A 26,096-nucleotide genomic window follows, 5' to 3' on the forward strand; every position below is an offset into this window, starting at 1 on the left:
TCGTCTATACTCTTATATTAGTTTGCAGTGGTTATATGAGAGTCGTATACTAAAAATTGGGGTGTGAGTAACTAATTAGCAATACTCAAAAGCTTTTGATAATTTAAACTTATTAAAACTAACCGTTTTGTACTTAGTTTTGTTCTCATTTTGTAAGAACATCATTTCCTATATCTCTATAAACAGTGTTTTATATACCATGATCTATAAGTTGATTGTAAAAATAAAATAAAAAATAAAGGCCGAAGGATATTGACGAATTCATTGACCAAATAAGAAAAAGCAATTGATCTGATTTTAGGAGTCCTAAAAATAGTTTTCGCCAATAAAATAGTAAATCCAATAAATTGATGCAAACTAGTCAAAAAATAAAATAAAATATCTAAAAAGACGAAAACAACCCGGAACTATTAAACGACACCGAATAATTGGGGTTTCCAGTTTTCCTTTTGTGAAACCCTAAGCTTATAAATGCCAACTTGCCAAAGCCTTACAAAGATTTTGCATCAACGATACTCTCGTTAACGAAGGATCTGCTTCGTTTGGAGTAATCGGCTGCGGAATACAGAGACTGTGACTGTGAGCGAAGATGAGAGCTAAGGTAAATCTATCTCCACAGAAATTCGGTCTATGATTCTATTTTTTTCCTTAACCAATACATGGTATCGTATTTTCAATTTCACGTATTATTATTTTTTGATCTTGGATTTTGTATTTTGATGGAGTATTTGCCATTTATTAATCTATTATTTATCAGCTGAATAATTTGTATGAATGGATGAATTTATGATCTTCTAGTTTTTTCTTTGCTGGGAATTAAATTGTGTCTCTTTTGTTTACTTTTTGCAGTGGAAGAAGAAGCGCATGAGAAGGCTGAAGAGGAAGCGCCGAAAGATGAGACAGAGATCTAAGTAGGTTCAGGAACATGGGTTCAGTTTCTCCCGAAATGCCTTCATCATCTTTCAACTTTTCAGCATGTGATACATGATGAAGTTGTCAAGATTATAGAGGAGTGTTTTTTCGGAGAAGCTTTGTGTTTCAGCATCTAGTCTTAGGTTTAGGAGCCACCAGTACTAAGACTATTGTTTTGAGCTGTCTTTAATATTACTATCAAGTATCTTGTTATTTTATATGAATTTAAGTGCTGTATACACTTGTTTTACTTGAATATGCTTTTCTTAACAATATTGAACATCAAATGAATGAATGTTAGTTCATCGTGTGTTCGAGTTATGTTGATTGTGTTAATTGCTTGCACTTGCATTTAACAGCTGCCCATATAGAAAGTTGTAGCTGGTGAGTAGTCTTTTGATTGTTTTGTTTTTGTGAATGTCTTACTTGAATGTGTGTTCAAGTTGTGTTGATTGTGTTAATTATTGTTTGTACTTAAATTTTACAGCTGCCCATACAGAAAGTTGTAGATGGTGAGTAGTCTTGTTGGTTGTTTAGTTTTATGTTTATGAATTTCTTATTTGAACGTGTGTTCAAGTTATGTTGATTTTGTTAATCGTTTGTACTTGCATTTTACAGCTGCCCATATAGAAAGTTGTAGATTGTGAGTAGTCTTGTTGGTTGTTCTGTTTTATGCTTATCCCATGATCTACGTGGACAAACTTGTTGAGCCGAGCCAAATTAGTTGACCTTTCAGCAACCCCATGTTTAAACCTGTGTGGGATTGCATTTATATGTGCATATTGTCCATACAAAGTGTGTTGATGTCAGGCCATTACAAAAAGGAGTTTTAGGATGTTCTCTGTTTGAATTGTTTTCTGAATTGAATGACACTCTTAGAAAGTTTGGTTGCCCCAGGGGACTGAGGACTGAGATCCACATTTCCTAAGGAAATGGTAGAATTGCTCAAGGAGTTAGGACTCTTTTGAATTTAGAGGGATATGGTATTTTTCTAGAGATCAGTTTGGAGCAATCGATTTGGAATATGTTCAATTGGTGCCAGGCACTTGGCAGCCCTTTGTGCTGGGTATCGATTGAAGTTATCCATAATGGAAGTTGAGGTTTCTTACTGTGAAGGTTATGTTTATATTGCCTTTGTGCATGAACAACTTAAGAGGGATAGGCTGCGACTTTCATGTTTCAAAAGCCTAATTTAATCCATGGTGTTATTTATTTATTTATTTTTTTCATTTATTTGTGAATCTATCTTGTCTTGCAATATATTCAGCGTCTCATTATCAAATTTTTATGACATCATTCTTCTATCTTCAACTCTTGGTGTAGTTCCATACTACCATTGGAAATTTAGTGTTGGAGTGACCTACCACCTGTAGATACGGTGTTGGAAGCTACTCCCTAAAAGAATTTTAGGGAAGATTATTAATAGATTAGGACATTTAGATCAGCATTTAAATTCTTTTACAAAACGACTTAGCCGCGTTATTGATAGACGGTTGAGGTGTGGCAGTTTCCTGGATACCTGATAATTCTCCGAAAGGAAAACCGACTGGATGTGAGGTGCAGTTTTATTGCATTGCAAATGAACATGTGAAAAGAAACCCAAGTACCTCATCCTGTTTAATTTTGGGACGCGATTCAATTACCATTCAAAAGAATTTAACGATGACGATTAAAAAAAAATAATAATAACCAGAAGTGGGGCAAAGAATTTTGATACTAGAACTGAGACCTAAATCTTGCCGGAAAACAAGATGCAAATGCAAACTGTTGCTTAGTATGTAGGACTGGTGCTCGATTTGTACATGCAAATATCTTGAGATGAGCTCAGTTAACCATTTATCTTTCAATAAACAAGGTATAGATAAATTGTACATTGGTAGCAACTCTGTTTCAAAATCTTGTGAATCATTTATAAATGAACAAGAATAACAGAATTCTCCTCGGTGCTCAGCCTTTTATTTACATTATAATAGTTTGGGGTCTTCTCATATTCATCAAAATCCAGCTATTATTAACATTCCATGTGTGCGTGGATCTGTGTGTCCGCTCTTTTAATCTGTCTTCTCGGCAACCAAAGAAGCTTAATGCTAATGACTGAAAGTACACTCCAGAAATCAGGTCAAGGAGAAATGAAATAAAACTAAGTACAAAATATAAATATTTATAACAGATTAATCAGGATCCAATGTCTACTGATTATCGTATGGAGAACAAGAATCAGTAAGAAGGCTCCGCGCATACCAAATAATAGTATATTGTTGAGTAGACAAAAAGTGAAAGTTTTATATTAGATGACTTTCATGGGAGAAGTTGACGAAACCCATCATGGTGCCACATAATGGAGAGTATGTAAGCTGAAAGATACTATGCTATGCAACAAAAATATGATTCTATTTCACTAAATAATATAAGTAGCTTGAAGCAAGAGAAATAATACTACATGGCATAACCTCCTTATGCTTCAACTAGTTTCCACTCATCCTTGAAAATTTCATTGCGACTTTCAAAAGATTCTGCTTCACTTTTCTACAGGATCCAACATCCAATGTCACTTTCTCAATCTGAAGAGTCAAATATATGTTTCCGCAGCATTGGCATAAAAATACCAATGAATTGTCCTATCTGATTTCTGCTCATTCTTTCTCCCTCAAAATTTATACTTCTATACCCTCAAAGTCATATTGCATAACAAGTCTTTCAACCGTGCTTTCACTGACAACTTGTCTCAGTTGCAGCTCTTTCAAAACTTCAGCTGAGAGCTCTAACTCATCTTGATGAGCAATCCCTTCCACTAAAATGGTATATGTTGTTTCATTAGGCATCTGCCCTTTCTCAATCATCATCTGAAAAACTTCCAAGGATAAGTCTGTTCTTCTAGATTTGCATAATCCGAGTAGAAGTGCATTGAAATTGTCTACATCAGGCTTATAGTCATATTCTTCCATCACCACAAAAATCTCCAAGGCTTCCTCTATCAGTCCCTCCATACATAAACCTCTGATCAAAGATGAATAGGTATACGAGTCAGGTGTAAAACCATACGTTGTCATTTCATATAAAAGTTGAAATGCCTGGTACGTCTTTCCTTTCCGACACAAGCTTGTAATCACATATTTGTAGAACTCTTGTGGGGAAGAATTTTGCTTATTCCCCAAGCTTTGAATTATGGCAAATGCCTCTTGCACTTTCCCCACCTCACAGAGCATTGCCAGACCATTATATGTTCCCTCATTAGGTTTACAGCGTCGATGAAACATTTGGTCAAGACACTTGACAACAAGATCCACTTTTCCCTCACTGCAAAGACGGGCAATTATTGGATTGTAACTTGCAGCAGAGGGCCTAAAACGACCCTTAACCATTTCATCCAATACCTTGAGAGCATGATCAGTTTTACCATGATAGGCAAGGGAACCAATTAGTATATTGTAAGTAACTATAGTAGGGGAACGATCCCCACCATCCATCTCAGCCAAAAGCTCATTCGCTTCCTCCCACCGTCCTTCCATGCACAAACTCCTAAGCAAAATGTTATAACTCACGACATTTGGTTCAAACCCTTTTGAGGGCAAATCCCTAAAGAATCGAATTGCTTCCTCAGTCCTACCTTCCTTGCATAACCCGGTCAACAACACATTATAACTAACCAAGTTAGGCTTTCCACCCTTGGCAATTATGTCATCCAACAACTTCATTGCCTCATGCACTCCTCTTTCCTTATAAGCAGCTTCAAGCAAGAAAGAATAAGTGAACGCATTGGGAACTAATCCCTTCTGTATCAACCTATCCAAGAATTGCAAGCTCTGATTCAAGTTACCAAGCATGCAAAGTCCTCTAACAAGTGAATTATATGTAACTGTATTCGTGGGGTAACCATAATCCTCCATTTTCTCCACCAACTGCATTGCATAACCAACATTCCCCTTCTTACACAAACAGTTAACCAAGTAAGTATACGAAGAAGCATCGGGTATAATACCTGAACTAACCATCATTTCCATGACTTTAATAGCTTTTTTCATCTTATTGGCCTTGCATAAATCATACAACAGATTAGTTGCTTGAACTACATCAGGCTTGTGTCCCTTGGAGACCATTCTCTCCAATTGCAAAAATGCATCGTTGAGCTTATGGTCCCTATGTCTAGTGTCATTATTATTTCCAGGTTTCCGATTGGGTTTGGTGTAAACAGAATCTTTAGGAGAAATGGTAACCTGGGTCGATGCCAAAACTCGGATAAAACCCTTATTGAGTGAAAAAGAATGAAGATTTGGTATCTGAGAATAGAAGCCATAAGCTTTTCTAAAAGGTTCTGGAGATGGGTTTGCTAGAGTAGACACAGAACTCAACAGGGTTGCCATAGACTATTAATTTGAACTCTAATCATAAACCTCTAAAGACAAAAATAATTTGACAAAAGATATCTGATTGAATCAAGAATCAAGAATCAAACTTCAAACTAAATCAAGAAAAAAAAGGAAAAAAGAAAACAAGAGAGAAATTAAGGGGAGAATAGGACATACGTGGATTTCAATGGTGAATTTGCAAGCATTACACGAGCCGGGTATTGGGTTTTTTTTTTTTTAATTTTTATTTTTATAACGTTACTGATGTTTTACTCTTTCATTCATCGTCAGTTCAGAAACATCGTCCACAGCTCTCCTTTTTGTCATCCAATTGCCGTCGTGATAAACACGCGCTGGAATTTGGCCTTTTTGAATGGGCGGGCGCTGGGTTTAACACGTGTTGCTTGAAGACCTGAATTGAAGTTGCAACTTGCAACATTAGATCTCAACGAAAAAAGAAAATAAAATTGAAATTGGATATTAGATATATGATAATAATAATTGTGTACCGCAAAAAATTAAATAAGAACTAATTTTTTTTAAAAATGTTTTTCTATAACAATTTCCTTTTTTATTAAATTAATATTTAAAAGTAAAAATAATATTATTTTATATACTTTATTTTACGTAACAAAATTCTTTGATAATGTGGTTAGCCTGATTTTATATGGTTAGAAATAGATGAATTTGTAAGGAAACTTTAAAAAATTAAAGTTAAATATTCAGTTAGCATTCAGCGGCAAGTGTTGAGTCTTAACTCTACTAACTTATTTAAACATATTTGATAAATTTTGATATTAAATTAAAAATAAACATACTTATATAGTTTTTTTTTTGACTAACATGTATTACATAGTAAGAAGTCTATTTATATTTATAAGCCACCTAAATCAAGTTTTATTAAAATACAGTTCAAATTTTTGTCCTTATAATTATTCGAAGGATATCTACACCATTGATATATATTACGCAAGCAAAACTTTAATCATATTCGTATGAGACATCTATTAAAACTTAAAAATTTTTATAATTGTACAATTTTAAGTCCTCACAAGCATTTAAAAAATATATGCTCTTTTTATAAATTAATAGAAAAAATATCGAAATTAGGTAATTGTTAATTGAAAGAAAAATACAAGGAGCTGTATAAGGGAAGGGTGAGGACATAGATTCGAGTGGCACACTTATAATAGCTGAATGACTAAAAATCAACCAGTTTCATTATAAAACTATTCTATTTGCTTTTTAATTTGAAGTTTGAATTTATTTTTTCAAATATTTACTTATTTTTGGTTGTTTGTTTCTTAACTTATTATTTATTACCAAATAATTTTATTTGAATAAAAAAATGAAAATTTTAATTTTATCTATAGTCTAAAATCTAAGTTAAAAATTTTAATTTCAAATCTCAAAAATACCCATAACAATTCATATATCTCCTATATTATGTATAAATATAGTATTTTATATTATCCTCAAAGTTATTTTTTTTCAAATTGCTTTAAATTATTATTCAAATGGAAACATAACTAAACCAAAATATCAAATAAATTAGATTATTCTCATTGTGATGAATCAAAATTAAAATAACAATATTGACTTTATAATGAAAGTTGATGTTATAGTTACATCCTTTATTACAAAAATAAATTAAGAAACTAATAAATTCGTTAAATTTTTAGATTGTGAAAAAAAATATATGCATCATTTATAGGGATACTTGTGTCAAAGTATTAGCTTTTAAATTTTCTGTTAAGATCTTAACAAAAAGAGTACTGCTACATATCTTAAATTTTTTATCTCAGAAAACTATTCCAAATGATATAACATTTATTAATTAGTTGATAAGACAATATAATTATTTCACTGAGATCTTGTAAAGTAACCACTTAATGAGTAACACATCATTTTAAATAAAAAATTTTAAATATCTATCATTACTAATATATATATATTACTTAAACATTTCTATTTAATTATTTTTAGACTTCAGCTAAACTGGGACGGAATGAAAAAGAAAAAGGAAAAAAAATAAAAACCCATAATAGTGGTGAATTCTAGATCTAGACCCAGGGGTGGCTTTAGGTATAGGCGAACAAGACAGTCGCCTAAGGCCTCATATTTTAAAAAGGTCTCATTTTTTGAGTATTTCCTTAATAATTCTCTAATTAATAAAATTTTTAATACGTATTTTGAGAAATTAAGAGTTATTTTTGATTAAAAAAATCTATTTTTGGAAACCTTAATTTTAAAGAAATATAATTAATAATATTATTAACAATTAGCTGATTCATTATTATTATTTCCAAAAAAATATTTACCTTTTTAATTATTCAATGTTAGAATCTTTGATTTTTAGTATTTCTTTTAATTTCTATAAAAAACCTTATAATCTCAAGAATTAGTAATTGAAAAAAAATTCTTGTTCTTTTCTCTACAAAGAAAATTATTATATTCATTGGTTCATGTAAAATAATTAGTTTCTTAAAATATAAAGTCTATTTTTGTTTTTGAACATCAATTCATCATTTCAAAATTTTGTACTCTATCATTTTAAATATTCTATTTGAAAAAAAAATTGTTTTTATTTATTGTCTGTTTGTTTTTAACGGTTTTAATGGAATAAAAAAAATATCTTCTTGACTATTTTTTAGGTTTTATTTTTAAAATTTTTGATCCTTTTTTATTATTATTGAAATTCAAAAATTAAAGATGAAATAAATTTTAATTCTTTTTATATGTCTTTGAGTATTGAAATTGCAAAATAAATAAAGTTTTCATCAAAAAATTTCGCCTAAGGCCCCTCAGGCTCTAAAGCCAGTCCTGTCTAGACCCAATTCGAAGGTGCAGGAGAGCTGGGCGTGGCAACATCAAATGGCACCTGTCAAATCTTTACGTGCAATAGTTGATACGTGTACTTAAACCTATATCCCTCTTTATTGTTTATAAATTAAATACATATAGAGGTCTTTCCACCAATATCCAAGAAACAATTTTATTACATGCCACTTGATTAGTATTAAAAATTGTTTAATTATCAAGCGATAATATGTTATTTTATGCTTATGTTATAATTTATATTTGTGTTTATGTAATATATTATGAATTATGAATTATGTTTTAAATATATTTAATTTTGTGTATTTTTATGTGTTTATTAGGAAAATTATTAATTTCACGTACTTCGAGGCTCCAAACAGATAAACAGAGGTCAAATTTAGATTCCGGAGGTCCGAAAACCTTAAGATCAGTCAAGATCGGCTTAAAATTGGGCTTGTGTAAAAAAAGTTGACTTTTCCTATTGACCGAGCACTGATTGGATGATGAAATGAGCTTACAATAGATATGAGTGCATGGGATAACTAGCAATCTTGACTAAATCTCAACCGTTCATGATTCAATGGCCATGATTGTGCCATGTGGCAATGGTTGGTGAAGCAAGTTGGAGGATCCGAATCTTTGTATTCGGGTCGACCCGATCCACCCATTAACCCGCCAAATCTCAACCGTTCTTTGGGTAAATCGGACGAGTCAAATGATGCCATGTGTGGTGTTGACTTTTGAAGTTTGACCAGCCATTGGATCTTGATCTAAGGGTTGTGAGGAGCACATGCATGAAGCCTATGATGGACCGCAAAGCACTGGATTATGAATTTATTTTTCTATAAATAGAGCCTCATTTTTATGTTTTAATCATCTCTCTACAACTCTCTTCTTCTCAAATTCTCTCCATCTCCTTATAATCTTGATTTCCAGGTGTGTTTTTAATATTTTGTATAATTATTTTCATTAATAAAATTAGTTTTATTTCCAATTTTAGTTGTTTTTATTTGTTTTAATTATAAGTAATTCAATTTTACTACTTCTTTTTATTTTAATTATGCTTAACTAAATAATATTAGTTAGGGGAAGGTGAAACTCTTAAGAAATAAATATGATTTAATCAAATTCTATGTTTAATTTTATAAATTAAATTATTTTCTATTTAATTTTATACATGTTTTATATTTTGAAAATTTGATTTATTGTAGACAAACAAATGAATTTGGCACAATAAATTCTTAAGATCTTAATATAAGGCATGGTGAAATGGTATTTTGACTTATTGTAGACAAATTAAATTTTGGCACAATAAATACTTAATCCATCATAAAATTAAAGGGAAAATAATAATAATTTGTATAATTAATCTTTTGAGTAATAAATCTAAAACAAATTGGCAAAAAGAATTTATTAAGTTTTATTTATTTCTAAGAGTGGATCCATAACCCTAACTAGTTCAATTCCATAGTTTCATTTAAATTAAGTTGTTTATATTCAAGTTTTAATTTTAATTTTTAGATAAAATAAAATAAACTAATTAAATCTTTTCTCTGTGGATCGACCTCGGACTCACCGAGTTATAATACAACAAGACACTCTTATACTTGGGAGTTAAAATTTACTTTTAAGTTGTGTCACCACTTTTGTTTTACAGAAATTAAAGAGAGAGAGAGAGAGGGAGAAATGGCAAAGAGCAAAGATGATATCAAGTATGGAACAGCACAAGCAAGGCTGTCTGAAGATGAAGCAGTGAGGGTGAGGTACAAGCATGGGACACCACTTGAAGGTGGCAAGATTGCTGACTCTGAACCTGTCGATCTTTTCTCCAGTGCTCATAATCTGTCATCAGAGACGCCCAAGAATCATCAGCCGCCGTCTGATGATGGTTCTACTCATCAAGCTGCTGGTGCTGGTCATCAGTCTCAGTTGCGACGCGACCCTGATGCTGCAGCAGGAGGAAATGCTACCACCGATTCAAAATAGAACTTTCTATAGTTGATATGTATTAAGTGATTATCAGAAGTTTAATTTCGATGTTCCATCTTTTACTTTCTTGTTGACGAAGGTTCCTTGGGTTAGATAATGATAAAAAAAAAAAAAAAACGATTGCTTGAAATATGTACTACTAAACGATCACCGTTGGTGTTATTAATTTCTCAATTTTCATAATTTACAATTCGGTCAAGCCTATATAATTAATCATGAATATGCTAAGATTTTTAAAAGTTAATTAGGAGTCAATGGAAAACAGAAACTATCAAAACAATAAAATAGAATCATCGGAATAAAATCATTTGCGGATTGATAAGTGATAGATACAGATATAGTATTTTTGTTGATGTACAGTTTATACCTCAACAAAAAAAAATACTAGGCATTTACCAATACGCGAATGATTTTCTCCACATAATTCTAAATGACTTGCGGACACCCACCCCTAAGGTTCAGGCAAGTTTTACTATTCGGATTTTGAAGAAGTCATAAAACAGTTTTTGAATTTTAAATTGGTTGGTTATGTGGATCTGAATTTTAAAGAGTGGTTTCAGACTTGTCGATTTTTCTTTTTTTCAATTTAACTTGTTGCTAAAATTAAATTCTGTGAAACGGATAATTTTTGGGATCTTCATGGTTAAAAATCGAGTGTCTTCGTAGGATAAATTGTCGTAGAACTGGTTTCTCTCTGAATTTAATTTTTCCTATGCTTAAATGATTAGATTCATTTCATTTTCCTATTATTTTTCCCTTTAATAAATATGCTTTGCCAAACTTAAGTGGTCAGGATTTATTTGCCTATATTTTCTCTTTAAAAAGTACAAAACGAACAAGCCGTTTTGGCTTTCCATACTTATTCAATCTGTACATGAACATTTATAATTTCAAGTATTACTATGGGGAAGTATTCGGACATTCATGCATGTAATATAAATGATGTGAAGTTAAAAGGAACAATTAGATAATAAGTAATTAATTAAGAGAATAATTAGTAGAATTAATTCACTTGCTCTCTATGTCATTTTTTAATCAATTTCTGAATGTATATGTGATTATAAATGGTGAAGGTTATATGGATCAGTCGTGTATCTAGCAACATATTCTTTAAATTTTATGGTGTCTTATGTTGAAAATGTGATTAAAAAAAAAGTGTCAAAATGGTGGGTGGTTGAGCAACCATCTTTGAATTCAAAGATGGTTGGTAGCTAGCCAAGTAGCCATTGAACAAGGAAAATGGGTAGGTGACGCCATGAAAAAAAAGAAAAAAAAAAAGAAGAAAAGGAAGCCATAATTTGACTATAAATAGAGGAGTGCTCCTCCTTATTTTTTGTATCCAAATTTCAGAGAAGCGATCCAAATTTTGGTGAGAATTGAGAGATAAAAATATTCTTAAGGATGTAGTTATATTGAAGGAGCATTTGGCTCCTCAATATAGGTATTATGGGTTTGCTTTGTTAAGGAATATTTATTGGGATTATGTATTGGGGGCTTGGGTGAGAGAAAATTATTTCTGAGAGTGGTTGTAATAATTTTCCACATAGTGAATATTTTTCTCTGGTTGTCTTGTGACAATGGCCGTGATTTTTCTCCGGATTTAGAGTTTTCCATGTAAATCTTGTGTTGTGATTGGTGTATTCTCCATTTATTTTTTTTTTCTATTAATTTGTTGCTTGATAAATTGCTTGGAGTGATCTTGGGAGGAAGCTCAATTTCCTAACAGTGGTATTAGAGCCAACGGTTTGTACTTGGGGTATACGGTACTGTTTATGTAAAGCATATATGTCAGCAGCTGGTGATTTTCAAACTTGGTGGAGTTTGATGTTAAAAAATTAATGGAAGAATGATTTTATTGGCTTGTGGAAAATTCAAGTCAAATGTGTATCTAATCTAGTATGCACAAGAATTTGAAGATGTGGCAATTTGGCACCTCAAGGAAATTGACAATAAGGTGGAGCGGGCTCGGCAAATTGCTCCATAATCAGTCAAGGAGATACTGATATTCTCGCAAATGGTGAGTTTCTTTTTATAAGAGACTGGATTAGTTCTTTTGGCATGTAGATCTCCAAGTTACTGTGAAAAAGAACATGTTATTATCAGCAGGGTCCACAAGTTTGCACGCGGGTGTTGGCTTGGTATAAATGCAAGGTGTGTGGTGGAAAAGTTATGTCATGCCTGAAGAATTCTTAGGGAAACCAAACATGAGAATTGCACCATAATTTTCAGCGGATATATTCGACATGTGCCAAAAAAAAATCTTAGAATGGTTGATTCTAAGTGGTATACTCTTTATGGTAGAGTATGATAAATCTCTATGTTGAGAATTATGACTGTTGGTGAAGACAGTGCTTTGTAGCAGTAGTTATGAATTCTTTTTTTTTTAATCAAGGTGGAGATTGTTGAAAATGTGATTATAAAAAAAGTGTCAAAATGGTGGGTGGTTGAGCAACCATCTTTGAATTCAAAGATGGTGGGTAGCTAGCCAAGTAGCCATTGAACAAGGAAAATGGGTAGGTGCCGCCCATGAAAAAAAAGAAAAAAAGGAAGAAAAGGAAGCCATAATTTGGCTATAAATAGAGGAGTGCTCCTCCTTATTTTTGTATCCAAATCCCAGAGAAGCGATCCAAATTTTGGTGAGAATTGAGAGATAAAAATATTCTTAAGCATGTAGTTATATTGAGGGAGCATTTGGCTCCTCAATTTGGGTATTATGGGTTTGCTTTGTTAAGGAATATTTATCGGGATTATGTATTTGGGGCTTGGGTGAGAGAAAATTATTTCTAAGAGTGGTTGTAATAATTTTCCACATAGTGAATATTTTTCTCTGGTTGTCTTATGACAACGACCGTGGTTTTTCTCCAGATTTAAAGTTTTCCACGTAAATCTTGTGTTGTATGATTGATGTATTCTCCATTTAATTTTTTCTATTAATTTGTTGCTTGATAAATTGCTTGGATTGATCTTGGGAGGAAGCTCAATTTCCTAACATCTTATGTATAACGCGTCGATTAACATGATATACAACTCATAATATGTTTTAAGAGGTATGATACAAACATCACAAGTCATATAGTTAATTTTGCAATTTAATTCCTAAAGCCATTTGTGTGAGATATACTTTATTAGAAGGAGGACATGCATATTTCATAACATTCTCCCTTGGATATATTGTACTCGACTATAATTTTAATTGACCTTCGCTTAGGAAAAACTCTATGGGAGAACCCAAATCAAAAGAAATACAATTCAACAAATTATAAACTTGAGTTGGACATGTTTCAAAATTGCCTGGATAAAATTTACCAATGACCCTAGAGCGATCAAAACCTAATAAAGGGAAAAAGAGTACAATGCACATATGTCCAAATTATTCGTAAAAGTTCTTTTCGAGAAACATTACATTTCTGCTAATTAGTGCTCCCCCCGCTCAGTGCCCTTGATGGATGTTGGTGCTCTCTCTCATGGTTACATGTATCAAATTGATAATATGTTTGAATAGCATTTCAATACCATATAATATCTCCTCATATGTTGATGTAAGGAAAACTTTGATCAATAGTCTTGCAAAACTATAAGCAAAGTGTATCTCATCCACATATGAATTTTATAGTGTTTGTAAAAAGTAACATGCATATGCATCGTTAACAAGATTTGGAATTTCTGTTAGTTCACAAGATAAAAGAATCTCAGTAACAAACTATATTTCAGCAGCTACTTGTGAACACAAAAATCATTAGTAACCTCCTTCTTTATGATTTCACTCATTCATGTGTTAGTAAAGAAATTTCATCATTTTCAACTTGTACCTCTTTAATAAGTCTTTTAAGATTTTTTAGCTCATTAATGACCAAACGCCTTCTTTAAATATTATCTAAAGTAATAAAAACCTCATTGTTCCTAAACTCTTTCAATGCCTTGTACCTCATAAGAGATATTCTTCGATTAGGGCCTTCAATCTTTTATCAAAGTCCATTTGCTCTTTTGGAGCCTCATTTACAATGGGACCCTGACTGTTCTTCAGTTGAGTAATCTTTAAATCAAGTAGTGTACCATGCTTTAGACATGTTGTAGACAATTCTTTAGTTGCTTAGAAATTGTTTCTAAAGAATAATGACCTGAATAAGTACATTAGTTACATTTGCCATATTTGTAAATGCATTTGCCATCTACTAGAAATGAAATAACCTCCTCACTTTACACTAAAAAAGGTGAGAGAATGTAGATGTGTTAGAGTGTAATTTATGCACTAGTTTTACATTGTTTACTTCCCTTAATATCGATGTTTTGAACTTAATAATAGTGATTCACTTGTGTTTTATTTTTGTATGTGCAATTCTATTGATTGGTGCTAAAATTGAGCTACAAGATGATGTTTGAGGATGATTGTTTTCTTGGAGAAATTATAAGCGTCAGAAGAACTTTGTGGATAAGGCGTGGGCGCGTGCTGTCAACTACGGACCTGCAGTTTTTAGTTTAACGTGTTTTGTATTTTTGGTTATTTTTGTAATTACGAATTTAATATTTCATATATTAGTATTTTATTTTAAAAAGAACTCTAGAGGAGAAGAGAGAGAGAGAGAGTATTTAATGGAGGAATCTATTATGAAAAGGGGGAGACTTTTTGAAAAGAAAGAAACCCTAGATCTAAATTTTTCTCTTCTCTCTATGAAGAACTAAACCTATTATTCTGGTTGAAGGTTAATGAAGCTTTGATTCATCACTACTGTGAGATCTTTCTTATGCTTTAATTGTTTTATTGCTTTTTGGGTATTTGTTTATTGTCTGAATTATTGTCATGATTATGTTTGTTAATTAGATAAGTTGGCCACTATTTAATTATCAACTTAATCTATTGTCAATTAAAGGATTCATCGTATGGAGATTTTAATGTTTGTGAAAAATAGCATAGTAGTGAGTTGTGTTATGAGAATAAACAATCTAATTTAAATGAACAATCGTATGCGTTTGTTGATTAGGATTTGGGTCTCTCTGGTTTTTCAGGTTGTCAATTGATTAAATCCTATGATTGTATCTAGGGTTGTCTATTGATTAGGGAAATAACTAATGGTTGTGCCTTCGTTATCGACTAATTAAGGAGAGATTGGCTATTAGAGGGTCTCAGTAGCTATAACCGGTCTATTCATAAGTAGTAATAATTTATATTTGAATCAATGATCAGTAGTCGAATCAAGCTGAGTTAATTCCTTCAACCAGAGCTTTCCCCAATTTGAATTACAATTTTAATTTGCGTTCTTGTTATTTTAATTTGATTTTTATTATTGTCAACAATTCCCCCATTTTGCATTTTGTATTTTAAAAGGATTTAAATAATTACCGATCTTTGTGGACACGACCCTGCTCAATCACTATATACAATTTATTTAGAGTAGGTATTTATTTTTGCTGGCTTCGACAACCATCAAATTTTGGCACCGTTGCCGGGGATTGGTGTCGTTTATTTAATCCTTTTTAAGTTTTACTTGGTGTATGGTTCGTTCTTCTCGTACAGGTACACTTTCGTTTGATCCTGAAATTGACAAGACAGCTCGCTAGCTGAGATCGCAGACGAAGCGAGCTAAGCAACGATCCTCGTCGCCTTTGCTTTCTGAAATAGATACGGTGCCTGATTTGGTCGAATCATCTAGCGATTCAGAAGAACAAGTGATGGATAGAGCTGCACCTGTAGAAAGAACTCTTAGAGAGTTAGTTGAACCAGATTTGAATCAGCAACCACTCTGCATTCAATATGTAGACTTGGAGGTAAATTTTGAATTAAAGTCTGGTCTTATTCATTTATTACCTAAGTTTCATGGTTTTGCAGGTGAAGATCCTCATAAACATCTCAAGGAGTTTCATGTTGTATGTTCAAGTATGAGACCACAAGGTGTGATTGAAGAGCAGATTAAGTTGCATGCTTTTCCGTTCTCTTTAGATGGGCTAGCTAAAGACTGGTTGTACTATTTGCCTCCTGGATCGATTACAACGTGAAGTGGTTTGAAGAAGCAGTTCCTTGAGAAGTACTTTCCTGTTTCAAGAGCTGCCAACATCAGAAAAGACATTTGTGGGATCAGACAACTTCCTGGGGAGACTTTGTATGAGTATTAGGAGCGATTTAAACAATTGTGTGCCAGCTGTCCTCAGCATCAGATTTCTGATCAACTTCTTATTCAATATTTTTACGAAGGACTGTTATTGATGGATATGAGTATGATAGATGCTGCTAGTGGAGGCATGTTGGTGAATAAGACCCCTACTCAAGCAAGGGAGTTGATCTCAAATATGGCTGCCAATGCACAACAATTTGGCAGCAGGCAAGATCCCACTTCAAGGAAGATGAATGAGGTAAATATTTCGTCTGTTGAACAATGTTTAGATAAACTTACTTCTCTTGTGGAAAAGTTTGTTGTAGTTAATGTGCAACAGGTGAAGATTTGTGGCATTTGTTCCAATATGGGTAATTCAACTGATATGTGTCCTACACTTGAAGAAGAACCCGTTGAACAAGCCAATGCAGTTGGAGGATTTCCAGGCATGCCTTAGAGGAGGTATGATCCTTATGCACAAACATACAATTCGGAATGGAAGGATCATTCCAACTTCAGCTATGGAGTTAGGCCGTCAGGATTCCCACAACAATACCTACCAAGACAACCAGCCCCTCCACAGTCAAACTCCAAGTCAGGTATATCTCTTGAAGAAATTGTTAAATCACTTGCGACTGGCACTCAATAATTTCAGCAGGCAACTACAACAAGCATTCAAAATTTGGAGAGCCAAATGAGTCAATTGGCGACTACAATGAGTCGTCTAGAGTCTCAAGTATCAGGGAGATTGCCTTCACAATCTGAGGTGAATCCAAAGCAAAATGTTAGTGTTGTCATCCTTAGAAGTGGGAAGGAGTTGCAAGAGCCTAGTAAGAAAGTGAAAAAACATGTAGAAGATGAGCTTGAGAAGAATGAATTGATGCCTAAATCTCAAGATGCGCAACCCACCAGAGTGAAACCCCTACCTGTGGTGATACCTCCTCATTTTCCAAGCCGATTTGCAAAATCCAAGAAAGAGGAACAAAAGACTGATATCCTTGAGATATTTCGCAAGGTTGAGGTAAATATTCCTTTATTAGATGCTATAAAATAAATACCTCGATACGCTAAAGTCCTTAAGGAACTATGCACCTTCAAGAGAAAATTAAGAGGAGATGAAAAAGTTCACATGGGGGAGAATGTTCAGTAGTTCTCTAAAAGAAATTACCTCCTAAGTGCAAGGATCCAGGTATGTTTACTATCTCTTGTAAAATTGGTAGTGTTAGAGTTGAAAATGCTATGTTAGATCTAGGAGCTTCTATTAATGTTATGCCTCATTCCATTTATTCATCTTTGAATGTTGGTCCATTAAAAGAAATTGGCGTGATAATTTAACTAGCTGATAGGTCTAATGCATATCCTGATGGGGTATTAGAAGATGTCTTAGTACAAGTTAATGAGTTGGTTTTTCCAACTGATTTTTATGTACTTGATATGGAAGAGGATAACTCCTCTAATTCTGTCCCAATTTTTCTAGGAAGACCTTTTCTTAAGACTGCTAGGACTAAAATGGATGTACATAAAGGGACTCTCACTATGGAGTTTGATGGAGAGCTTATAGAATTCAATATGAATGATGCCATGAAATATCCTAGTGAGGAACATTCGGTATTTTCTGTGGATGTTATTAACCCTATAGTGCAGGAAGTTTTTTATAAGAAAAAGACGAAGACATTTCATGACATAATGATTTTGAGAAAGGAGTTCTTTGTTGGTCAAAAAGTTCTTCTTTTTCATTTTAAACTTAAACGTTTTCTTGGTAAATTACGTTCTCGCTGGGTTGGACCTTTTATTGTTACTAATGTTTTTCCTTATGGTGCAGTTGAGATTCGGAGTCCGACATCTGACAAAGTTTTTAAGGTTAATGGTCATCGTTTAAAACCTTTTTACGAAGGTTTTTCGGTGAATATTGTGGAGGATGTGGCTCTCGAGAGTCCCATTTATGGAGATTGATGCATGAATGTGTCTAACCAAAAACATAAAACAAGGGCGCTTTTTGGGAGGCAACCCAAAGGATTTATTTATTTTGATTTTTGTTATATCTTTTGTTTTTAATTTTGATTCAGATTGTTTAAATAATGTTTTTGCTTATTTTGGCCAGAAGAAAAGTTTTGGTAAGCCGTGCCCACGTTTTAACTAATAAGTACTTCTGTGATTTTAAAGTAAAATAGTTTTAAGGCGTGCCCACTTGCTTATTAAAAAAGTACTTCTGAAATTTTTAGTGTCTCAAGTGATTCATCACTAAAAAAAAAAATTTAAAAACGAAAAAAAGTTTTTTTTTCCTTTCTTTTAGTTTTTTATTTAGTTATTTAAATAAATAAATAAAAATAAAAAATGAAAAAAAATACTATTCACAAAATCCCTAATTCACAAAACTTTATTTTCTTCTCCAGTAACACCAGCAGCCGCTTGCAGTAAACCAGCCCGCGTAAACTAGCAAACATCTCCCATCAGCCCAGCAGCCAAGCAACCAGCGCGCACCAGCGCAGCATATCCCTCGCAGTACCAGCCTTCTTCAGATGTGCAAGCATCTCTCGTCAGCACAAGCATCTCGCGTCCATCACGCAAGCATCTCCCGTCAGCGCAAGCATCCTGCGACCATCGCGCACCAGCTGCGCGCGCAAGCAGCTTGCTTCCAGCAGTCCCGCATGAACCAACGGCCGCGTTCACCAGCAACCGCAAGCAACCAGCATCGAGCAACACTCCCACAACCTGAACCCGCGTCTCCAGCGCGCAAGCACACCAACAGTCCCGCACGCACAACCAGTCCATCGAGCACCATCCGAGCGCAACCTGAGCAGTAGCCCGCGCAAGAAACCTGCATCAGCCCAGCAGTGCGCATCCGCAACCAGCCCGTGCATGCCCATCTCCAACCCGCACAGCACAACCATCCGAGCGCAACCTGAACCAGCAGCCATGTACCCACAAGCTCCATCCGAGTAGTGATCGTCTGCAACTAGCCCACGCCCTACATTCCAGCTGCGTGAATCGAAATCCGTGAGTGAAATTATTGTAATAATGCCAAAGAGGAAAGCATCAACTTCCAAGTCATCTAAAAAGACACCTGTCACAAAGCAATCCAAGATTGCTGCTCCCACTACGGTTCCATGGAACACAGTTTCAGATTCATGCCAAGCTGTAAGACAAAGATCGAAACATGGAAATGGCATGAGTGTTTTGCCACTTGCAGAATCCAATCTCGGAGGGTGCTTCACATTCACGACTCAACAAGAGAAAGAAAGGTACAAAGATATTTCCAAGCGAAAAATACTTCCAGCTAAGTATATTCATTACCCGACTTTTGAAAAATTGAATGTTAAAGATAATTTTGATTTTTTGATAGATAAGATTGGTTTGCGTAAGTTTGTTGATGTTGATTGTTTGGGTTATGTTGAGTTGATTAGGGAGTTCTATGCTACTTTTCAATTTAATACACCGAATGTTTTACTTTGCATACTCTGGATGTTATAAAGTTTAGGTTAATGGGATGAAATTTTTCACAATCTATCACAGATTTTAACCTAACTTTAAGATTCATTGTTGATGATTATTCTTCTAGTGATGCATATTTAGGAACAACTTGTGACTTTAGCAAAAATTTTAAGCCTTATGGTCTTTGGAGTAATTTATCTGTTGATCACAATGCCTATGACCCGAGTAAATCAAAGAGTTCTTTCTTAAGTGATCCTGTTTTGAAATGTGTGCATCAGTTCTTAGCATATAATTTTTTAGGAAAGAAAGATCACTCGAGAGTTTTCTCTAAAACCGAATTTTATTTTATCTGGTGCATGTTAAATGATGTTAGGTCTAATTTAGGTTTTTGGTTAGCAGATTAATTTCAAAGTGTGCTTAAACGGTATAAGACTTTATTTCTTGGTCCATACATTACTCTGTTAGCTATAAACTTATGTGTGCTTGATCCTGACAATAATGATTTGCATTCTGCTTGGAAAAAGGAATTTTTGGATATGTCTGTGTTTGAAAGAACAGGTGTGGTCGAATTCAAGGAGGGGAGAGGGGAGATTTCAGTTTACTGAACCAGGACCCACTCAACTTCCAAAGAAGCTTTATGCTAGGATTGGTGCTACCTCTGATGACGAGTTTGACGATGAAATTGCTGCCCCACTAACTATTCCTTCTACATCTGCACCACATTTGAGCATTCAGTTAGAGAAAATGGAGCACAAGTTGAACAAGATGGAGTAGAATTTGGCCGCATACTTCGAGAGTGTGGGATTTATCCCACCATTTTCGCCAAGCCCATAGACGTTATGTGGATCAAAACTCACAATTTAGGAAAGTTTTGCCTTTAATCTTTTATCCTTACGCTTTAATTTTTTATGTGAGCTTTGATTATCTTACATTGGGGACAATGTAAGTACTTGGTGTGAGGGAGGGATATTTGCAATATTGATGTCTGGAAGTATTATTTTCACTTTGCTCATCCTTAAATGATTTTAGAGTTAGTATGCTTCATATATTATTTTTTATTTTATTTTCTTTTCTTTATCACTACTCTTTTATCATCTATCTCAAATTATTTACATCTATTTTTATTCTATCATACTATTTCATCACTCACATTTTATCTTTCACTTTTTATATTAATACATACATCTTTCTCGCTTCTTATCATTTTTACCTTTTCTTTTATATATCACTCATACCTTCTTCTCATTCTACACCACTATTGATGGTTGATTCATTTGAACAGTGTACATGATTTGATGGTAAATTTACCAACTTTGTGAGGATTTGAGCCTATGAGCAACCACTTTGCTTTAATTATTTTTGTTATGTGAATATCAATCTTAGTTTGTTTATTCTAGAACTTGCTTTGTTATGCATGTTGAAGCCGCATTATGGGATTTTATGCATTAAAATGATAAGGGCAAACCAATTTCCATTTTTCTTCTTTTTCTCCACCCGAAGACCTTTATTTGTTATCTTTGTTTGAGCCTTAACCATTACCCATTTAATTCTCTCCATCTACTTACCCATTTTCCTTCTTTTTGAGCCTCAATTTAAGGAGATTTTTGGACTAATTATTTGGATATATTTTGTATATTTTGTTGCTCTTGCTACCTTGAATTAAAGTTTCTCAATTAGATCAACAAGCATTATGCTTGAATTAAATTGTGCAAGGTTCATTTCTTTTGTTTGATTAAAAAAAAAAGAAAAAAAATCGAGAAAAAAAAGAGAAAAAAATGTTTACATTCTTGGTGACTTGAGTAGAAATAAGCGTTTTGATATCATAAGGTTCATTCAATGAGTTCATTATTCTCATTTTGATCTCTTTTTCTTTTATAGACCTTTCTTTTTCATTTAACCCATTTAACCCCGTTACAACCTTTTTAAGACCCTTAGATTTTTGCATTTAATTCATGTTTTGTGGATTGAGATGTGATATATGAGCAAGCTTATGGTAATAGCATTCTTTGATTTGATTTGAGTGCATAAAAGATACCCTAAACACTTTGAGTGCATGGAGTGAAGTCAATGAAAGGGCTATTAAATCTTGTTGCACTTGAATTTTGAATGGATCTCCTTAGTGGTTGAATGTTTTTATTCTATCTTATGAGATTCTATGCTTTAAAATCCTTGTCTCTCGAATGTTGATCGACTTAAATTCTTGAGGTATGCTTGCTTAAGATTGTTTTTGGATGAGTTGAGATGAGAATTGAGTGGAGATTTGGGATTAGTCTTGAGTTATATACTTGAGGACAAGCATTATCTTGGTGTGGGGGAATTTGTTAGAGTGCAATTTATACACTAGTTTTGCATTGTTTACTTCCCTTAATATCGATGTTTTGCACTTAATAATAGTGATTCACTTGTGTTTTATTTTTGTATGTGCAATTTTATTGATTGGTGCTAAAATTGAGCTACAAGATGATGTTTGAGGATGATTGTTTTCTTGGAGAAATTATAAGCGTCAGAAGAACTTTGTGGATAAGGCGTGGGCGCGTGCTGTCAACTACGGACCTGCAGTTTTTAGTTTAACGTGTTTTGTATTTTTGGTTATTTTTGTAATTACGAATTTAATATTTCATATATTAGTATTTTATTTTAAAAAGAACTCTAGAGGAGAAGAGAGAGAGAGAGAGTATTTAATGGAGGAATCTATTATGAAAAGGGGGAGACTTTTTGAAAAGAAAGAAACCCTAGATCTAAATTTTTCTCTTCTCTCTATGAAGAACTAAACCTATTATTCTGGTTGAAGGTTAATGAAGCTTTGATTCATCACTACTGTGAGATCTTTCTTATGCTTTAATTGTTTTATTGCTTTTTGGGTATTTGTTTATTGTCTGAATTATTGTCATGATTATGTTTGTTAATTAGATAAGTTGGCCACTATTTAATTATCAACTTAATCTATTGTCAATTAAAGGATTCATCGTATGGAGATTTTAATGTTTGTGAAAAATAGCATAGTAGTGAGTTGTGTTATGAGAATAAACAATCTAATTTAAATGAACAATCGTATGCGTTTGTTGATTAGGATTTGGGTCTCTCTGGTTTTTCAGGTTGTCAATTGATTAAATCCTATGATTGTATCTAGGGTTGTCTATTGATTAGGGAAATAACTAATGGTTGTGCCTTCGTTATCGACTAATTAAGGAGAGATTGGCTATTAGAGGGTCTCAGTAGCTATAACCGGTCTATTCATAAGTAGTAATAATTTATATTTGAATCAATGATCAGTAGTCGAATCAAGCTGAGTTAATTCCTTCAACCAGAGCTTTCCCCAATTTGAATTACAATTTTAATTTGCGTTCTTGTTATTTTAATTTGATTTTTATTATTGTCAACAATTCCCCCATTTTGCATTTTGTATTTTAAAAGGATTTAAATAATTACCGATCTTTGTGGACATGACCCTGCTCAATCACTATATACAATTTATTTAGAGTAGGTATTTATTTTTGCTGGCTTCGACAACCATCAAGATGAGATTGACATTTTCTCAGAAAGGTCATGCCCTACCCCAAGAGACATTTTTCTCTCTCCTAATGGAGGAAAAATTATCTCATGGTATTGGCAACATGAATTTTAGAACCAAAGTCTATCTACCAATGGTTTTAAGAAACTTAAATTATATTAGATTTGTAACACACTAGAGAGATATGATTACCTTTCTTTTCAAGCCAAGTCTTGTATTTTGGACAACCCATTTTCGTTTATCCATTTTTCTTGCAGAAAAGGCACTTAACAAAATGTTTATTGATTTGATTAAGAAATAACTTTCGTTTTCTTTTCCTCTTCTTGTCATTTTTCTTTTCATAAGTTAAATGTAAGGACACTTTTCATCTTGTCCTGACTAACCCTCCCTTCTTTTGCATGCATAATGTCAAACGTTTATTAATAGACCACTTTTCCTTATGTGTGTTATAGGAGATTTTGAAAGATTCATATTCAGATGGGAGCGAATTGAGCATTAAGTGAACTAAAAAAGACTAAGAAATGTCAATTTCTAAATACTTGAGTTCGGTAACTATCCCTCATTTCCATCATGTACTCATGGACGACTTTGGTGTCTTTGAACATTGTGGATGACTATCTGCTCATTAAAGTGCTTGCTAATGCTTGTTAGATGTCTCAAACCGTTGCTTAATGACATTGAAATAATTTTTCATATTACCATAATTAGGAATAGACCCACAAATATATTTTCCAACATGAGCCTTATAAGCATCATGTTTAAGCGGTTAAATTGCTTCCAATGATCGATGATGCTTTCTCTTGTTGCTTATTGAATTTAGTAGGCACTGGTGGTTCATACACTCGAAGTGTAAGAGAGATTGTAACATCTTTCAAGTTTTTTTTTTGGTTTGATATTCTGGACAAAAACGGTTTGCCGTTTCTTGAGCAAACGGCTAACCGTTTAAGTCCAGAGAGCATGTTTGCTGTTCTGGATAAAATGGCTCACCGTTATTGAGAAAACGGCTAACCGTTTAACTCCAGAGAGCATGTTTTATGTTCTAGAGAAAGTGGCTCACCGTCATTGAGAAAACGGCTAACCGTTTATTTCCAGAAAGGCGTCAATTGGAAAAACAGTTAGCAAGAATGAAAATTTCAATTGTCAATCGATCCAAATTCAAACCAAAAGAGTGTCTTCGAAGAAGTACCATTTCTAATGGTTGTATTCTTTCAAATAAACATCTTCTTCATTAAAGAAAGACACACAATTAGATTAATCATCAGAATTTGTAAGTTTCATATATGTTCTGGAAATACAATCTTATTTGCTAGAGATTGTATTCAGGATTTGATATATCTTGGGGGTAATTTGCCATTAAAACTCTATAGCAAACCAAGATTGGTGAGGGCAAATAAAACCTTAAAGGAAAGTGTGCAAACACGTCTCAAATCTTAAGAAATTTTCTTTGTTCTTTGCCTCCATATTCTTATTATTCTCTAACAATCTTTAACAATCTTTAAGGTTTTATTCTTGATGCAAATGGAGGCTAAGAAGAGTTTGACATCATTTCTGAATCCTAGTGTCCATCTCGATCGTTTTGATGGAACTAATTTCACTCGTTGGAAGGGAAAATTGTTCTTTCTCCTTATTGTTCTTAAAGTGGCATATGTTCTTGATCCGAAATTAGAACCATTTTCAGAACCAAGAGAAGATGATACCAAAGTTGTTAAGGCTGCAAGGAAACGTCGTGAAGATGATGAATTGATGTGCCGGGGTCATATACTCAATACGCTTTCTGATAGATTATATGATCTCTACAATTCTATGACTTCTCCGGTGGAAATTTGGAATGCTCTTGAATACAAATACAAAACGGAGAAAGAAGGTACTGACATATTCCTTGTATCTAAATATTTTGAATTTATTATGGTAGACACAAAATCCATTCTTGATCAAATACATGAGTTACCAATGATTGTTGCTAAGCTTCAAGAGTTAAAAGTTGAAATTTCTGAATCATTTCAAGTTGGGGCTATTATTGCTAAATTGCCTCAAAGTTGGAATGATTATAGAAAGAAACTCCTTCATAGTAAAGAGAACATAAATTTAGAAGAATTGCAAAAACACTTGGTAATTGAAGAAGAGACTAGGTCTCGCGAATCCAAGGATAAGTATGATTCTACTAAAGTTAATGTTGTTGAAGCTAGTAAATTCTCAAAGAATTTTAAAGTCGAGAATGACAAGAAATTCAAGAAGTTCAGCACACAAAAGTTTTCTGGAAATTGTTTCATTTGTGGTAAGAAAGGCCATCGCCAAAGTGATTGCAGATTCAAGAAGAAAAAGGAAGAAGTGAATTCCCATAAAGCTAATGTTATTGAAAACAAATCTGAAGAGATTTGTGCTATGGTTTCTGAAATGAAAATTGGCATGATTACCGAAACCAATATGATTGAAATTAAGTCCTATGAATGGTGGCTCAATTCGGGTGCAACAATTCATGTTTGTAATGATAAGAAAATTTTCTTATCATGCAAAGAAGAAATGGAAGGACAAATGGTTCTCATGGGGAATAATAATGCAGCTATAGTAGCAGGGAAAGGAGTAGTTGAGATCAACTTCACTTCTGGAAAGAAAGTCACATTGTATAATGTCTTTCATGTACCTTCCGTTAGGAAGAATCTTATTTCTGCTAGTTGTATGTGTAAGCATTGGCTTAAATTTGTGCTTGAGAGTAATACTTGTATTATCTCAAAGAATGGATTATTTGTTGGGAAAGGGTATTCTTGTGATGGAATGTACAAACTCAGCATTAATAATAATAATATCAACTTAGTTTATATTGTTGAGTCTTGTGATGTTTGGCATGCTAGATTAGCACATTTGAACTTTAGATCTATGAAATACATGTCTAAGCATGGCTTGATTAATTGCAATGATGTTAAAGGTCATAAGTGTGAAATCTGCATCCAAGCTAAATTAACTAAGAAACATATCCTAAAACTGAACGAAATACTCAAATAT

The 26,096-nt window shown here is 33.4% G+C and overlaps 2 protein-coding genes and 1 long non-coding RNA gene across 3 annotated transcripts; 2 read left to right on the plus strand and 1 right to left on the minus strand.

The window, feature by feature from the left end:
• The first annotated feature begins 465 nt into the window (after positions 1–465).
• On the plus strand, positions 466–1,222 carry LOC112100248. Its single transcript, XR_002906564.1, has 2 exons — positions 466–601; positions 850–1,222. It is a non-coding gene; the product is annotated as an uncharacterized LOC112100248 (long non-coding RNA).
• A 2,060-nt stretch (positions 1,223–3,282) lies between these two features.
• LOC18046456 (pentatricopeptide repeat-containing protein At1g79080, chloroplastic) lies at positions 3,283–5,442 on the minus strand. Its single transcript, XM_006440969.2, has one exon. The coding sequence runs from the start codon at positions 5,271–5,273 to the stop codon at positions 3,567–3,569; it is 1,707 nt and encodes a 568-aa protein (XP_006441032.1). The 5' UTR covers positions 5,274–5,442; the 3' UTR covers positions 3,283–3,566.
• A 4,316-nt stretch (positions 5,443–9,758) lies between these two features.
• On the plus strand, positions 9,759–10,064 carry LOC18046457. Its single transcript, XM_006440970.2, has one exon. It carries the CDS (start codon positions 9,765–9,767, stop codon positions 10,062–10,064), a length of 300 nt encoding a protein of 99 aa, XP_006441033.1. The 5' UTR covers positions 9,759–9,764.
• Positions 10,065–26,096: the final 16,032 nt, after the last annotated feature.

The sequence above is a fragment of the Citrus clementina genome, unplaced genomic scaffold (assembly GCF_000493195.1).
Source record: "Citrus clementina cultivar Clemenules unplaced genomic scaffold, Citrus_clementina_v1.0 scaffold_3, whole genome shotgun sequence".
NCBI classification, from domain to species: domain Eukaryota; kingdom Viridiplantae; phylum Streptophyta; class Magnoliopsida; order Sapindales; family Rutaceae; genus Citrus; species Citrus x clementina.